At 42.3% G+C, this 17,958-nt stretch overlaps 1 protein-coding gene across 1 annotated transcript; it reads right to left on the reverse strand.

The window, feature by feature from the left end:
* Positions 1-2,417: 2,417 nt before the first annotated feature.
* Positions 2,418-17,826, reverse strand: percc1 (proline and glutamate rich with coiled coil 1). Its single transcript, XM_078239877.1, has 3 exons — positions 17,730-17,826; positions 6,812-6,891; positions 2,418-3,308 (listed from the first exon to the last, which is right to left on the reverse strand). Exons 1-3 carry the CDS (start codon positions 17,824-17,826, stop codon positions 2,418-2,420), a joined length of 1,068 nt encoding a protein of 355 aa, XP_078096003.1.
* Between the last annotated feature and the right edge of the window lie 132 nt (positions 17,827-17,958).

The raw sequence follows: 17,958 nt of genomic DNA on the forward strand, positions 1-17,958 counted from the left end.
TTTTAAAAAAAGGATTTGAGGCACATGTCAGGAACGGCTGATTGGAGCTTTATTAAAGTTTATTCATCTGATTGTCAAATACTTGCTAATACTCATTACAGAGGTTGCACAGCTTTGGTGGCCAGAACTTTTCAAAATGCCCTTTCCCAACAGGGAGTAAATGTGGCATTCATGTCAATTTCAAGCAGCACTTGGAGGGATGTTCACCGTTTCATGTTCATTGCTACCGGGAAGAGAATCTCCGAAGCACATCAGCTGTCTTTCTGGCACATTTTACCAATGCTCAAATAATGTTCTTTTAGAACCCCGAGGACTTCATCTAAAAGAACATGTGTCTGTCGGGGTCACCAGGAGAAAATGGATTCTTGTACATGGGTATCATGGGTGGCACGGTGGTTTGCACTGCTGCCTCACAGCGCCAGGGACCCTAGTTTGATTCCGGACTTGGGGAACTGTGTGGAGTTTGTATGTTCTCCCCGTGTTTATGTGGGTTTCCTTCGGCTGCACTGGTTTCTTCCCACAATCTAAAGATGTGCAGGTTGGGTGGATTGGCCATGCTAACTTGCCCCTTAGTCTCCCAAGATGTGTAGTTTAGAGGGATTGGTGGGGAAATACATGGGGTTACAGGGATAGGGCAGAATGCTTTGTTGAAGAGTTGGTGCAGACCCAATGGGGCGAATGGCCGCCTCCTGCACTGTATGGATTCTATGATATTCCTATGGGGCATGGGAGGAGGACATGAGACCAGGCAGAGAAGCACCAGCTGCTGACGGAAGAGAGGAACTGGATGGGGAAATGACACCCTTTTCACCCCATTGGTTCAGGACATCCCTCCTCCTTTGGACTTCCTCCACCAGGAATAGTAAGAAGTCTCACAACATTTGGAATATAGTGTTCAATTCTGGTCACCACACTACCAGAAAGATGTGGAGGTTTTGGAGAGGGTACAGAAAAGATTTACCAGGATGTTGCCTGGTATGGGGGGCTATGAAGAGAGGTTGGAGAAACTTGGTTTGTTCTCACTGGAACGATGGAGGTTGAGGGACGACCTGATAGAAATCTACAAGATTATGAGGGGCATGGACAGGGTGGATAGTCAGAAGCTTTTTCCCAGGGTGGAAGAGTCAATCACGAGGGGTACAGGTTTAAGGTGCGAGGGGCAAGGTTTAAAGGAGGTGTACGAGGCAGATTTTATACACAGAGGGTGATGGATGCCTGGAACTCACTGCCGGGAGAGGTAGTGGAAGCGGACATGGTAGTGGCTTTTAAAGGGCGTCTTGACAAATACATGAATAGGATGGGAATAGAGGGATATGGTCCCCGGAAGGGTAGGGGGTTTTAATTAAGTCAGGCAGCATGGTTGGTGCAGGTTTGGAGGGCCGAAGGGCTTGTTCCTGTGCTGTAATTTTCTTTGTTCTTTGTTCTAAAACCGGTTAAAGTCCAACAGGTTTATTTGGAACCACGAGCTTTCGGAGCGCCGCTCCTTCATCAGGTGAATCCGAAAGCTTGTGATTCCAAATAAACCTGTTGGACTTTAACCTGGTGTTGTGAGACTTCTTCCTGTGCCCACCCCAGTCCAACGCTGGCATCTCCACATCGTGTCCACCAGGAATGCCAGTGCTGCATCCAGGGACATTTGCACTTTCTCTGTCAGCCAATTAACCATTTTTTGGCATGTTGCTATGTGTCAGTCAGCCCATAATAAATAGCCCAAAATAATAGATGATGTACCAAACCAAAATTCTGCAGATGCAGGAAATCTGAAACAATAGCCTAATTCTGAGGGGCATGAATCATTGACTAGAATCATATAATCCCTACTGTGCAGAAGAGGCCATTCAGTCCATCGGGTCTGCACTGAGTCTCTGACAGAGTACCTTACCAGGCCCGCCGCGTGCCCCCCCAGCCCTCCCCCCCACTTTTCCCATGCCCAATCCATCAATTTAAAAGTTGCAAAATAAATCAAATAGTTTACTAAATCTACACATACAACAGATTGCCATAAGATACTCCAATTATGATGAATGTTTTATTAAATGTAATACTACATATATTTACACATCAGCACCACAAATGTGTAACATTAACACTTAGAATTCTGTATTTTTGTCAGGATCTGAATATGTAAAACACAAAACAAGGTTTGCAAAATTTGAAACCTAAAACATCAAAGCTAATCTTAGAGGAATTTCAATGGAATAATCTCAAATTTTCTTGAATACCAAAGGCATGTATTTTCAGAACATACGTTTGATAAATTCTTGCAAACAGAATATACATTTATTTTGCACATCAGCAAAAACAAACATTATTTTCGGAAGTGTTCTAATTGATATGTATCTGTTTAGGATCTTAAAGGATGGTTGGATGGTTCATTCAAAAGGTTAAGAGCAGATTTACTGAGAAACATTATTTCATTATACAACCTGATAAGATTCTGATTCCAGTGACTGTCTATTTATTTCAGCTGAGATTTCTCTAGCAACTTGTTGGAGCTCTTGTCCATTTGATTCTGAAGTCCAGTTGGCTAAAAGATCGCTGAAGTCAGGTGTGCTGGTGTGAAGGATACAGCCTGGCACCGGAGAAACAGGCTCTCTCCAAAATGACAAAGGAAGCCTTCGTCTGTGCATTGGGATTATATTGGCATATTTTCTACCCAGTCTTTGTCTCTTGTTGTCTTTCCTGTTCAAGATTGTTTGCTTCATGTACTTGTGCAAGCCATATTCAAAAAGTTCCGCCAAGGGTCCTAATTTTTTAATGCTTTCCCTGTCACAAATTAGTTTCAATGCCTGAATGTCTAATTCTCTGGAGGGTGATAAAGGCGCGTGAGATTCCTCCTCCTCTTGATCTCCATCTCGTGCAATTCTTATCAAATCTGCATAGTAGAGCTCTCTGCCTGATTTACCAGAAGAAAACCTGTCTTCGTAAATATTGCAAGCATCAGGATCATCATCCTTGTTTTTCCTACCGAAGTACTTCTGGATGTCATTGTTGATTAACTCGGTAAACCTGAGTAGCTGCAATGTGGTGTCAGTGCTGTTTGCTACAGAATTGAATGACTGGCGTGCAGCAGTCCAGTTCTCACTTTGATTGCATTTGGTGACAGACCCTGGTTCTCGTTCTTCGCTGTCATCTTCCAAATCTTCCTCTTCCTCAGATGTTTCCTGGAATTCCATGTCCTGATAAACAGTGAGATTCAGAATGGGAAGCTGAAAAGTAGGAACTAGTCTAAAATCTGACATGTTCTTGATCACACCTGCTGCCATGGCTCTCTTTAGTGTGCTTCTGGTTCTTGCTTGTATCGGTCCCTGAACACAATTAAAAAATTACTTGTTGTATTTTAATGATTTTGAATGCACGGCGAAAGGGCTGAATGGAAATTAAAAAGCGTACAAGGTGAAACCACTATTAGAATACCATTAATATTGTTTCAATGTACAACAGTTGATTATCAATAAATTAGAATCAATAATCAGGTAATTGGTGTAATAATCAGTTATTTCTATGTTCAAGATTAATAACAGTTGAATAGTTTAAAATATTGAAAGCTTTTTTTAAATCAATAAAGTAATCTCGAAAGTAGCCAAATATATTTTTAAGAAATGAATATACAAATTTAAACAGACCTATATTACATTTTCAAATCTATTAATGCATTAAGAAGTTCACTTTTTAATTGATTCTTCTTTAATACTCATCACTTGGTTTTATGAAGTCTATACCCCCCAAACAACTACACAAAGTCTTTTTAATACAGCTTCTAGAAATTAGCAATTTTCATGTTTATCATCCTTTCCTAACGTTACTGCTAACCCTTAAGTTAAAAAACAACAGTGTTTTGTTGAGAGCATTACTCTAGTTTTAATGGGTTTTGGAAACCTTGTATAAAAATAGTAAAAAGGTAGTAGCTGTTCCAAAGCTCTTACCTGAATTATATACTCAGTCTGGGGAAGCACACCAAAGAGCTACCCTGCTATAGCAGTTCCACACCTGTGATTAATGCATTTATAGTTTTGCATGGACTGACTTTTGACAAATATTTGGTGGGAGTATTGTAATAGTAGACTTTGTAAATAGAGCTTTGGTTTGTTTTAGCACCCAGCAACCAGAGAGTGTTGAAGAAAGCAAATCAGAGGGGCGGAAGATAGGCTTTTGCTTAATGGTCTGCTTGCCAGGGAATTTTCAAGTGCTGTTCCTGTAAATTCAGCTATTAAATCTCTAAGTCACAGATGTAAAACTGGCCTGCAAAGGGCCTTTATCTACTCTTCTGATTCATGCTCAAATTGGGCTGAGTCAAATAGGCGTAAAATTGAATTTCATGGTATTTTGACTTGTTGAGTAGGCACATTTAAGAAACATAATTGTTATCATACAATCGGTGTTTAAAGAGGATGGGTGGTAATAATTTTGCAAACGTCTACATGATCAAATGTTCTGCAATGTAGTCTGGGAATCATGCATCCATCCAAACAAAAACAGCAAACCAAATCGTTTTTGAAATTAAATTAAACACCAATGAATTAATTTGCATATTTTAAAAGCATGTATTCTTTTTGACAAAAACATGCTCCAGCTTTATGTTCAAACAAAACTAATAGATATTTTGCAATATATCAAACTTTTTTTGCATTTCTGTTTAGATTTGTATTTTCACTTAACATACTGTTGTTTAATTATCAAACATATCAATTGCATAAGTATAAAATAATATCAAAGCAGAACAAAACATTAATAGTAAGCATTCTGTGGTGTCTAACAAGGCGAGAGGGAGCCCAGGACTGGGGAGACTCAGGACTCCTGCCCCTCCTGTTATTCCAGAAATCCTAACAAAAAACAGTTTTTTTACAGTTAGTGTGGCTTCCTTAGCCCTGCTGTGGACATAGTGGCACTGATGACATCAAGGGCATGTTACTTTTGAATGAGAATTGGAACCTTCCTTTCCATCTGTATATGCTGTCCTTTGGCAACATAGTCTGAAAACACAATGTCAGGTTCTACACATATTGATAGCCAGCTGTATCCTCATTCACTTCCTTAACCCTTCTATTGCCTCTGGAAGTCACGTTAGCTGTCCGATATCCAATATTGGAAGAACAGAAATTTCCTCCAATTAAAATTGGGAAGGCCAAAACCATTGTTTTCTATTCCCGCTCGAAACTCTATTTCCCAGCCGCTGATTCTATTGCTCGTCTTGACTCCTGCATAAGACTGAATCAGATGGTTCACAACCTTGGTCTCCTAACTGACCCTGAGTTGAACCTCCAACCAGACATCTTCATTACTAAGCTTGCCTATTTCCACCTCTGTAACATTGCCCAACTCCGCCACGCCTCAGCTCATCGTCTGCTGAAAACTTCAACTATGTTGCCCACATCCTAATTCAAATCAAATCTGATTCATCCAACCTCTTCTCTGTTTGCTGACCTGCCAATTCCAGAATATTGAAACCTCATCTCTACCTTCACATTCCTTTGTGGCTCCACTTTCTCTATCTTTACAACCTCCTGCAGTCCTACAACCCTTCAAGATCCCTGGGATCTTCCAAATCTAGCCTCTTGTGCACCCCTATTGGCAGATATGTATTCATTAGCCTCGGTCCAGAGCTCTGGAATTCCCTGCCTAACCCTTCCCACCCCTCCAACTCTTTATCATCCTTTAAGACTCTCCCTAAAACCTAACTCTATGACCATCTGGTCTTAATAGTTATTTTATGTGCATGGGTGTCAAATTTTATGCAATTCTGCTTCTGTTATGTTAAGAGAGCTTTAAATATGCAAGTTCATGTTGTTCAGGCACCTCAATGGCTCTTTTGCAAGAAACTTATTAATTATGAGTTGGCGTTTTTAAAATTCATTTTTAGGATGTGGGCATCGTTGACTGGGCCAGCATTTATTGCCCATTCTGAATTGCCCTTGAGGGGATAGATAAGAGTCACCCACATTACTGTGGGTCTGGGGTCACATGTAGGCCAGACCAGGTAAGGGCGGCAGATTTCCTAAAGGACATTAGTGAACCAGATGGATTTTTTTATGGTCATCATTAGATTTCTAATTCCAGATTTTTGTTGTATTCAAATTTCAAGGGGATTTGAACCTGTGGTTTCAGAGCATTATCCTGCATCACTAGTTCAGCTACAATACCACTACACCACTCCCTCCCCATGTTGAGAACGTGGCAGGTTGGAACTGGAAGCTAAATTTTTCAAATGTTAAACCATCCCAAGCATAATGGGATGAGGGGTCTAAAAATTTCTTGGATGACATTATATCAAACATTGGTTCTATTTAGAAATGAGTTACAATGCAGTAACTGTATTTGAATTTGATTTTGCAATTTTATGAATTTTTTTTTCTGCAATGCAATCCTGTAAGAATACAATTATTTTCGCATTCTTTCTGGCGGTGCCAAAGTTGGGTTTAAACAAATCCAGAGTGCACCGATGTAAAAAAAATACGCGAGCTGATTGTGAATTGTTAATTTCAAAATTTGAAATTGAATATTGGACTTATGCCATATAATGGAATGAACCCAAACGGTGCCATAGACTAACAGAATCATTTATCTGTTCTCTGCCACCCCTAGCCCCACATGGTCAGGTTTTCTAACTTGCAAAGAACTGTTGTCCCCATACCTTCAAATTTGCCTTCAGGAAGATGAGCCATTTAAAAAAAACATTTGAAGTATTAGCACAATTCCATTTCACATTAATTGATTTAACTGTGTTTCTACCACCTTTACAGTGTCATGGCTAACATGTGTGTTTTCTCATCACTTAGGCAGAGTTGGTTATTTTATTATGGATCAATTGTACCTGATCTTCTATTCCTTTCACAATGCCTTGCAGGAGGCAATAGTATTTGTAAATACCAGGGAAAATGTGAGAAAACTGGCCTGTAAAAACCATGAAACAGTATCACACAAATGTAAGATATTACATGTATGTGTTCAAAAGTAGATTCTTATCTCTACATTAATGCTAAATTACAATAGGCACAGTTAACCTATTTACCTTTAGAAATTGGTAACATTTGGTTCCATTTGTATTTTATAAGTTTCTGTGCTTTTATAATGCACCATAATAGGCATTTTCTTTCATATATGTGCGTCATTTGCTGTTTTGCATCAATTTAAAGAATTGTTGCAAATGTCTGGCAAGAGTTGCATCATGGTGAAAATATATGTTCATTATTTTTTGCATGAAAATATGTAAATCTTTTATTCTTTTGATAACTTATTTGTATTTATAATTTGAAGTTTCACCTTGTTTTATTTGGGTATCTTGCTACAAGTATAGCTGTAGTCATTGATGGAATATTTGACCATCTGCTGACTATAAAGCCTCTAATGATCCAATAGCATAGTATGCACTTGCTGGAGCATATGTCCGAGCAGATGCTGCCCTGGATGTGCTCTCCAATACCTGATATTTATAACAAAATGAGACATTTGAGCCACATGTCTTATCTTTGTTTCAGATTATAGCTTAAACCTTCTACTTTGCTTTCTATATACCTTTGTCTAAAGAAATAGTGCTGCCTTGCCTCCAGTTATACCTCACTACACCCTTCTACACTCATTTCACTGTTTTCACAAAGTCTGCTGTTGTTTTATAAAATGTGTGAATTCAGCAGATGTAAGTTTTTTTTATCTGCTAAAGTTATGTACGTTCTATTGTCTACTTATTGTCTACCAGATCACGAATCATTTGTAGCTGAAATGTATGGTTGGTGATCTACTTCAGGTGCCCTTGCAATGTAACTGAACTGACCACAAGGAGACCTGTATCGGCATGGAAATGATTCCTTCCTCTCATGTTACTTCAACCTGTATCTCCTTACAGGAGTGTGGCTGAGATCGGGAACTTAGTAGAATGAAAATCTGATAGGTTTTTTTATTCATTCGTGGGATATGGGCATCGTTGGCTGGCCAGCATTTATTGCCCATCCCTAGTTGTCCTTGAGAAGCTGGTGGCAAGCTGCCTTCTTGCAATTGATACAACTGGATGGCTTGCTAAGCCTTTAACAGTCAACCCACATCCCTCTGGAGTCACATGTAGATCAGAATGGGTAAGGATGGCAGATTTCCTTCCCTAAAGTTCATTAGTGAACCAGATGCGTTTTTCTGACAATTGACAATGGTTTCATGGTCGTCAGTAGATTCTTAATTCCAGATTTTTTTAAATATTGAATTCAAATGGCACCATCTGCTGTGGCGGGATTCGAACCCAGGTTGCCAGAACATTAGCTGAGTTTCTGGATTAATAGCCTAGCGATAATACCACTAGGCCATCTGCATCAATTTCATAACATAACTACCAATAGATTAAAACTGCTTTGAAATTTCCACAAAATAACTCCCTTCTGTTCTCTCTCCATCTCTCCCACTTCCACTAATTTTTCAAAACTGAAAAAAATGTAATTAACATCCAAAAAATGCTTTGATTATTTTTTACTGAATATTATGTGTTGTTTGCATAATTACATCCCATTTGTCCCCTAAGATGGAAATCAATAGTGACAAAACGTCAGAACTCTGGAGCAACAGTAAATTACACACTAAATGCCTTGCTCCAAGCCTTATACCTTGGCCACAGGATTTCCATTTCATATATAAAGTGCCTATTCCATATATATCTGTGGACAGTGTACTGGGTGTAATATGGAACCAACGCAAAAATTTCTATGCATTAAATAAATATGTTGCAAATGTTAAAGGTATCAGTAATTTTTACTGAGCACCAGGTGTCTTGTTACGCTGGTATTAAGGAATATCTTTCTGCCAATTTAAGACTGAAAAATCCATGATGATACAATTGAAACACAAGTGTCCCACATTGTTTGACCCCAATGGTGATGGGACTATTTTGCTTTTGGCAACATTATTAGAAAATTAAAATTGGTTCAATGAATTGGATTCTTTTATAACTGGAAATCAAAAATGGAATGTTTATTATTTTCCTTTGTTATCATTTGTATTTCCCTCAATCATCCTTGGAATCAAATTGCTCACCACCTTGCACCCTTGCTGACTGGAACACAATGTTTGCCTTGAATACAAGACTCTTCCATGACTTAACATCAATTACTAATTCAATAGTTTACAATTGAACAACTAAGAGAGAAAATGCATTCCCAATATTCCTTGCTTATGAAAGCATGAGGTTTTTATCCTTTTCTAGCATGTCTATTCTGGAATGCTTGGTTTTCAACCATGATTGAAAATTTAGTCTGATTTCCTGAAAAGAATGCTATTAACTCTCCGCTATTCTGAACAGATCATTCCAAGTGCATTTCTGTTGACTTTGCGCAGTGGCATAAAACAGGTGATTGCAACCTGTTTTCTATCTCTCCTTCATCAATGGAAATAAAAAAATCAGAAAATAGGTTGCCTGCTCCCTACCATTTGCTATACACTACTGCATAAGGATAAGAACCATCAAGTTCTCAAATCACCCTGACATCTTCATTTGCTTTGCTTATCTTTTCCAAGCATTGGCAAAGGTGATTGATATGCAAACTGGAAGGCGAGGACCTGGTGAATGCCTTAAAGCTTCACTTAATAATCAATCACTGAGTTATATCAGATAGAACAAAAATAGACGACAATATCAGTCCAGTTGAGGCGAGAGATTTTAATTCAATACCTCTCTCACTCATCTGAAAGTAAATCAGGCTCATCAGTTTGCTGGTTTGATCTCAGGTTTATAACATACAACAACTCAAAAATTGATATTATAACACAAAATCATTGTGCTGAGCTAAATCCAGTTTTTGCACAACTGAAGCACATGCCTGCTGTTCCCGCCGGCTTCCAGCGTAATCCCGACTGCACCGGGTATCCGACACGGAGAGATGCGCGCACGTCGGGAACACATGCGTGAATCCTGCGAATCGGCCGACACGCGATTCTCCCGGGATGGGAGAGTCGCCCCCTTTGTGTCTGGAGCATCTGGTGGTGTTAATGTTCTCACTAAGCTGTAAGTCTGTGGGACTTCAGTCCTGGGCCCGCTAATGAGATACAAATAGTATTAAAATGAGCCTTTGCATATATTATGCAGCTCCGGGAAAATTTCCAGCGCGGAGCTGACGGCACTGTAAATCCGACACTGACAGAGACATGGAGGCTGTGGCGCCTGGCGGGGAGGCCTTGGCTAGAGTCTCCCGGTCCGCTGCACTAAAAAAGCAGCGCAGTGCGATGGGAGAATTTATTTATCAAAGATCAGTGGGGCTATACAAAAGAATAAATTTAAAGGCAAGGTGTTGTCGGTAAATAATACCTCTGAGACTAGTCATGAGTCAAAGTACAGTGGTTTATTTTCACAATTGTGGGAGATGTCCAATCCCTAACGCAGTCTCCAGACTTTTCTCCCTGAATACAGGTCAAGAGCAAACATTTATACATATATTTTCACCCCTGGTCATGTCCTCATCTTCCCACGGTTATTGCTGCCTCGGCAGTTCCGTCTTTCCCGTGTAACCGTGGCCATCTCAAGGCTGCAAATATCTGTTTTGTCGCCACCTGTGCGTTGTTTATCCATTACACAAGATCATAAGTTTGCATAAACAGGATAACTAAAATACAGGAGCCTATATAGCTATTTATATCAGTAATGATGAATGGTATATGAATATATATGAATCTATTATTATACGGTCACAGAAGACATACATGTCAGCTCCATCGTGTTAAACAAAGGTACATAGTATAAAAGGACATAAAATGGAGTCTCGCTCAGCTTATACGAGCTGGGTTAGCCACATTCCTGAACACGATTAGCTGGGAACAGCAGGGACAGCTGTTTCTCTTATCTGGTTTGGATGCACAAAAACAATGAGCTCTACAGTGCTTCTCACAAATCTCCAAGTATTACAGAGTTTGGGTCTCAATGCTTAAGTGTTACAAGGTTCATTAACCCATTCCCATCTTCACAAGGAATTTGAGAGATAGCTGAATTCACAGGGTGGGATATCAAAATGGGGCTGAACAGTGTAGCATCCTCACTGGGGAAGAGGTTAGTTTTCCATCCAACAGTGAGACAGGCCAGAATCTTCAGAGAGGCCAGTTCCATCGATGGTCAGAGCTATGGACGCCTGGTCCATCTAACATTTAGAGCCACGGCAGATTGCAGATATTCTCCTCTAAAAGACACAGTTTTGTGCCTTTGCTGAATCAGGCAAAGACATTTTCTCAGACTTGGTCATCTGAGCTGTATTGTGTGGTAACTAATAGCTGGACTTGCCTTATAGAGTTACTAAAGTGGATGTTGTTCAGGAAAAGGGGTGTCTTGTTGAGTTCAGGACATGGTATATTTTGGGAATAAGAGGCAATTGCAGATAAAATGATGTGTTTAGTTGATAATATATTTAAGTGTGTATTGGTCTTTCTTGTCATGTGTTTTTCTTTTCTTTTATTTTAATAAACACTCTTTATTAATTGTTCACACAGTGACAGGACTAGTTCCTCACAATGTTCCAAACACATATACACCACTAAGAACCAGTGTTTCAAGTTATCCTCCAGTGTTTTGAGATACTCTCACAGATAACATCAGCAGGGTTCTTCACACGGTGAATAAAGAGACATGCTGTCAAAGCTTTTCATCTTGCACTCATCAGACAGATCCAAGAATGCAAAATTTCAAAGGGAACAACAATTTATACCGCACGAGAAAGGGATGCTGATTGGTTGGGTAGTTGACTCTGATTAGTCAAGATACTGCCAAGGATAACACACCAGAGATCTGTTGCCCCCACACTTTTATTTAATTCAAAACATGTTCCTTTTGCCTGCTGAAGAGAGGATCTTGTTTATAAAAATATATACTTCTAGCAAGTGTAGGAGTTACTTACATCAATTTTAATTTTATTTAAATGTGATTATTGGGCCCGGGACTGAAGTCTCTGGGCCTGCTAATATCTCCCACCCCGTCAGTGCAATTTCACTCCGGCGGGTTCAGACTAGTTCCCTGCTTTTGGGGAAGTAGCGGCCCAAACCTGCTGGAGTGAAGGGGGGAAATAGGGACCCCAAGGCAGTGGGGGGGTGGTGCTCCCTAGACATGGGCACCCTGGCACTGCCTAAGGAGCATCGGGCATGGGGCAGTGCAAAGGGCATGGGACCTAGGGGCAGTGCCAAGAGGGCGGTGCCAGCTGGGGGCAGGGCCAGCTGGGGGTGGGGCCTGGGAGCGATTGGTGGGGTGGGCGGGTCCCAGTGCCACTCTGCATTGGGATCAATCAGGGCTGGAAGGAGGCCAGCGATCGGGACGGGCTGGGGGGAGGGGGTGGACTGCCGGGGGTATCTGCCTGCTGTGGTGGAGAGGGGGGTCTGCTGGGGGTGTCGTCAATGCTTGTGGGGGGAGGTTGCTGGAGATTGGGGCACTCCTGGATGGGGTTGGCCCGGGAATGCTGGGGGCCACGATTGAGCGGTGGGGTTGGGGGGGGGGAGGGGGAGGGGCGGCACCGTGAGGGTCCTATTCTGCCCAGCGATCGATCTGGCCAGCAAATTGCAGGCTGACTGTTCAGGGCCATTGCGCATGGGCAGAGGCCCGGAACTGTCAGACTGTGGTGTGAATAGGCCCCACCCCCGAGCTTCTTATTATATTCACGATTGTGACCTCTGCAGTGCACAGAGTGTGGGAGATTCGAGTGTGAACAATCGTGATTTGCACCAGTTTTCCCGCGAATTCAGCACTTTGAACTTTTTTGGGAGAATCGCCCCCCCGTAGCCTTTTGACCAGCTTGTGGAGCTGGTGACAAGAGTTGCAGGGTTTGCAAGGCGTGCCAAATGAGGTAAATCATTTGGGGCGGGAAACGGCTGTTCCCAGGCCAGGAGGGGGCACAACAGTGGCCAATAGAAGAGGTGCAACATGGAGGGCTGAAATGTATTTTTGATCTGGGGGAAATACTCCCAAGAAGTTTGTTGATGCAAGACCTATCTGTGCTTCAAGTGTAACACGAAAGGTCATACTAAAGAGGTGCTGCAGAGCAAAGGAATGTTTAATTCCCTGAGGAGCCTAGCAAGTGATCCGAGTCATTCATCCTAAACCAGATCCAGCTAAACCAAATGCCCCCAATAGAGATAACTTTGCTGGTAAATGGAAAAGCCCTCAAAATGGAAACAGTATGAGAAGTCAGAGTTGTTAAAACACTACCAAAGTAGAAGGTCGGAAATAACCTATGAAGATGAGCGATACTGTGGGGTTCAAGAGTTATAGTCCCACACTAGTGGAGACAACTCCTGTTACAAGATTTGCATGACTTTCATCCAGGTCAAAGTAGAATGAAGGCCTGGGTTATGTGTGGTGGCAAAGCATTGACAAATAAATAGAATGACGGTTAGTCAGTGCCCTCGTTGCGAAGCTCAACAGGCTTTACCCACCACCAGCACATTCGTATACATGGGAGTGGCCAAGCCGATCATGGGCGAGGCTACACCTGGATTTTGCTGGCCCGATTAAAGAGCAGATGTTTCTTACACTAGTAGATGCACACTCCAAATGGTTAGCTATGTAATGGATGAAGGCTACAACAGTCACGGCCACCGTTGACAAGTTAAGGAAGATAGTCGCTATCCATGGCACGGACATTGGCACATCATTCACAGTGGAAGAACTCCAATAATTTCTCAAGTCCAGTGACATTCGCCATGTGAGGTCAGCACCGTACCACCCAACATCAAATGGGCTGGCAGAGCATGCAGTACAAACATTTGGTCACGTCAGCCGAATTACTCATGGAACATTGGTTACGAACAAGATTGGACATGATATTCCCAAATTTGGCGGGGAGGGCAGAGTTATAGAATCATAGAGGTTTACAGCATGGAAACAGGCCCTTCGGCCCAACTTGTCCATGCCACCCCTTTTTTTAACCCCTAAGCGAGTCCCAATTGCCCATGTTTGGCCTATATCCCTCTATATCCATCCCACCCATGTAATTGTCTAAACGCTTTATAAAAGACAAAATTGTACCCGCCTCTACTACTACCTCTGGCAGCTTGTTCCAGACACTCACCACCCTCTGTGTGAAAACATTGCCCCTCTGGACACTTTTCTATCTCTCCCCTCTCACATTGAACCTATGCCCACTAGTTTTAGACTCCCCTAGCTTTGGGAAAAGATATTGACTATCTAGCTGATCTGTGCCCCTCATTATTTTATAGACATCCATAAGATCACCCCTAAGCCTCCTGCGATCCAGTCTATCCAGCCTCTCCTTATAACTCAGACCATCAAGTCCCGGTAGCATTCTAGTAAATCTTTCCTGCACTCTTTCTAGTTTAATAATATAATAGGGTGACCAGAACTGTACACAGTATTCCAACTGTGGCCTTACCAATGTCTTGTACAATTTCAACAAAACGTCTTAACTCCTGTATTCAATGTTCTGACCAATGAAACCAAGCATGCTGAATGCCTTCTTCACCACTCTGTCCACCTTTGACTCCACTTTTAAGGAGCTATGAACCTGTACCCATAGATCTCTTTGTTCTATAACTTTCCCCAGAGGCTAGGCAGGGGCTAGGCAAATCTCCCAGAAGGTAAATGACGATTCAGGAAGGAAAAGCAGAGTGTTCAAAGTGGAGGATGCAATCTTGGTTAGAAACTTTTCAGCAGGCCCAGCATGGGGAGGTTGATAAAATTGTGGAGAGAACAGGACCGGTCTTCTACGTTGTGGAGGTACAAGGCTGCAGGCTGAGGAAACATGTGGACCACCCAAGGAAGAGAGCAGTAATGGACACAGGGCCACCCTGGGAGATCCCTGCAGATAGTTGGAGGTCACCAGGCCTGATTACTGGAATTTCAGTGGAGAATGTGGGGCCTGAGCAACCCTTGATTGAGGAGATGAGATGGAGGTGCCTGAAGCTGTCGAAGAGCTACTCGATCCAGATTAGATTAATGAGCCTGCCTTCCTTGTCTGTCCGGTCTGGCCCTTTAAATGCAGGTGAGCCTGCCACTGAACTGAGGCGCTTGAACAGAGCCCAGAAATCTCTGGACCATTTGAACCTTTGATGAGCTTTCCAGTGGTTCTTCCTGATACCCTTGTTATATAAGAACCTGCGATGTGCCTAACTAACTCTGCTTTTTGTTTCTACTTTGGAATGTTTTAGACTTTAGGGGGGAGGAGTGTAGTGAAACGTGGCCCTTTAAGGGACTGTGTTTCACAAGGGTCATGTGATCGGTGAGGACCATATGGATTGGCCCGGCAGAAAGCTGAGCCAATCGGTAGGAAGGTGTGTATCATGGGTTGGGCAGAAGTCACTGAGTCGAACAGAGCAGTCGCATTTGTCATCCATTCTGACCTTGTTTAACATTTATATATATATATCTTGTCGGCATTAAAACCTTTTATTGTTAAAGCCACATCGAATCGCCCTCCATCCATTACAATTCCAAAATTGTTTTGCTAATTAAAACCAAACCTTTCCCTGATTAAACCCTTCGAAAAAAGATTCTTCTAAAATGCAAGGAGTTGCTCTAAGATATTGCCATCCTGTTAGTTCACTAGAATTCAGGAAAAAATCAAAATCTTGAAAATCCTTAAGTTATTTCAAAATGAGATACTTTTTGCCACCTGGTGGAGGAACACGTTGGTAACAGTGGTTGTTTTTAAAATCATAATGTTTTTCCAATAAAATGTTTTACGAAGATGCCAGTAAGAAGACAACTGTTAAAAGCGAGGTGGGACCTCAGAGGAGAGGTTTGTCAGCCTGTAGATGATGAGCATAAATGGCAGGTGTACTTATTTAATATTTTCTTAAAGAGAAGGATATCAAAGAACGCTAATCCCTGAAGTGGGCGGCACGGTGCCACAGTGGTTAGCACTGCTCCCTCATAGCGCCAGGGACCCGGGTTCGATTCTAGCCTTGGGTCACTGTCTGTGTGGAGTTTGCACATTCTCGCCGTGTCTGCGTGGGTTTCCTCCGGGTGCTCCGGTTTCCTAACACACTCCAAAGATGTGCGGGTTATGGGGACTGGCCATGCTAATGCCCCTTAGTGTCCCAATATATGTAGGTTAGGGGCATTGGCGGGGTAAATATGTGAGCTTAGGGGGATAAGCTCAGGTAAGATAAAAAGGTGGGTCAGTACAGACTTGATGGGCTGAATGGCCTCCTTCTGCACTGTCGGGATTCTATGATTTTATTAAGTGGTTGAGGGTGCAATGTGGCAATAGGTAAAAGGAAAATCTTTGTTAAATTAGTTAAGCTTATGAAAGATAAGACAGGAGGGTCTGATAGGATACGTTTGCAAATCTTAAAGGAGGGGAGAGAGAGGAAATGTGCCTTGGAATTGTATTTCAGAGGTCTGAGTAGGAATGTGTGCAGGAGAATTGGAGTGTAGTCAATGCAGTACTCATTTTCAAAAAGGAAGATAGAGCTAATCTGGATAATTATGGTAGGGAAAGTTTCAAAGTTTTTTAATTAAGGGTAAAAATATCTAAATAATGTTTAAAAATAGAAGTAGCCAGCATGAATGACAAGTTCAGAATTCTTTGAAGGGAAAACAGACAAGTTAACTTGGAAAGGTATAGATAAAAAGTAACAGAGTGGCAGAAAATGTTGGTAACTTTGGAGAACCAACTCTCTTCTCAGGTAAAACACTGCTGCAACCTAAATCATGTGAACACTAGGGTGGCAAAGACTACTGACCACATGGTTAAGTGGAAGCATCTGTTCTCCAGCGGAGCCCAGCAGTGTTAAGGCACTGACCCATAAGGACTTAGAAAATAGCAGCAGGAATAGGCCATTCAGCCCTTCTAGTCCACACTGCCATTTACAGAGATCATGGCTGATCTTCTATCTCAACAACTGTGTCCCAGGCAGTTAAAGGAAGCCAGGGAAGTAATAACGGATGCTCTGAGGATCATTTTTTGATCCCCACTAGATATGGGCAAGGTGCCATGGAACCATAGAATTTTTACAGTGCAGAAAGAAGCCATTCGGCCCATCAGGTCTGCACCGACTCTCTATAAGAGTATCCCACCCAGGCCCTCCCCTCCATCCTATCCCCATAACCCCCACACATTTGGCACGGCTAATCCACCTAACATACACATCTTTGGACATTAAGGGACAACTTACCATGGCCAATCCACCTACCCTGCACATCTTTGGAGAGGGGTGGAGCTGAGAGAGTGAATGAGCAGAGGGGAGGAGGTGAGAGAGGGAGTGAGTGAGCAGAGGGGAGGAGGTGAGAGAGGGAGTGAGTGAGCAGAGGGGAGGAGGTGAATCTAGAACTAGGAGCTATTGTTTAAAAACAAGGGGAGTGAGTGAATACAGCTTCCTATCCTTCCTGCATATCACGTACACTTGGATATTCAGGCCCCAGCTTTGGTTTCTTTGTACCATGTCTCTGTTCTAGCTATCGGGTAATACAGATGAATTTCTATTAGCGCTTACAATTAATCTGTTTTATTGTGACTACTGTGGGCATTCAGATACAGAGAACTTAATTAGTTTTTTGTTGCGCTTTTTGTAACCTACGGCCCTATCTGCTGGCACACTCTTAGGGCACAATCTTATGACCTCGTCTTGTCTGTCAAGGTGGTAAGATTGGGTGAAAGGTGAAAAATAGGGTTCACGCCCGGTTCCTCACCTCCCCTGATCTTACCAGCCCTGTTTTGCTGGCGAAAATGTCTTTGCTTCCAGACAGGGCACAAAACCGATTTAAATATTGATGACATGATTTACATGTCATTAGTGAGTCCTGGACGCTATTATCTGGGAACACTTACCTCCTTGCTGATCAGTCCTCACACCAGCGAGAATCACAGCTGGCTCCAGCTGGCGGAGATCACATGTGATTGGCTCGCTGGGGCGATCAGAGGCCATTGAAGCCCCTAGGGGGTGGGGGCAGAGCTGGGCACTGCCCATGGGGCACTATCAGCCTGGCAGTGCCCACTGGTTGCCCTGGAACTGCCCACCAGAGACCATAACAGTGCCAGGGGCAGTCAAGGGAGTGGA

The sequence above is a fragment of the Mustelus asterias genome, chromosome 23 (assembly GCF_964213995.1).
Source record: "Mustelus asterias chromosome 23, sMusAst1.hap1.1, whole genome shotgun sequence".
In the NCBI taxonomy this organism is placed as follows: Eukaryota; Metazoa; Chordata; class Chondrichthyes; order Carcharhiniformes; family Triakidae; genus Mustelus; species Mustelus asterias.

Coding starts and splice junctions, on each gene's coding strand:
- percc1 (XM_078239877.1), bottom strand. CDS start 17,826: ATGGCCTCTGATCGCCCCAGCGAGCCAATCACATGTGATCTCCGCCAG. Junction 6,892..17,729: donor GAGGACTGATCAGCAAGGAG/GTAAGTGTTCCC, acceptor TGGTTTTTACAG/GCCAGTTTTCTCACATTTTC. Junction 3,309..6,811: donor TGAAAGGAATAGAAGATCAG/GTACAATTGATC, acceptor AATTGTGTTCAG/GGACCGATACAAGCAAGAAC.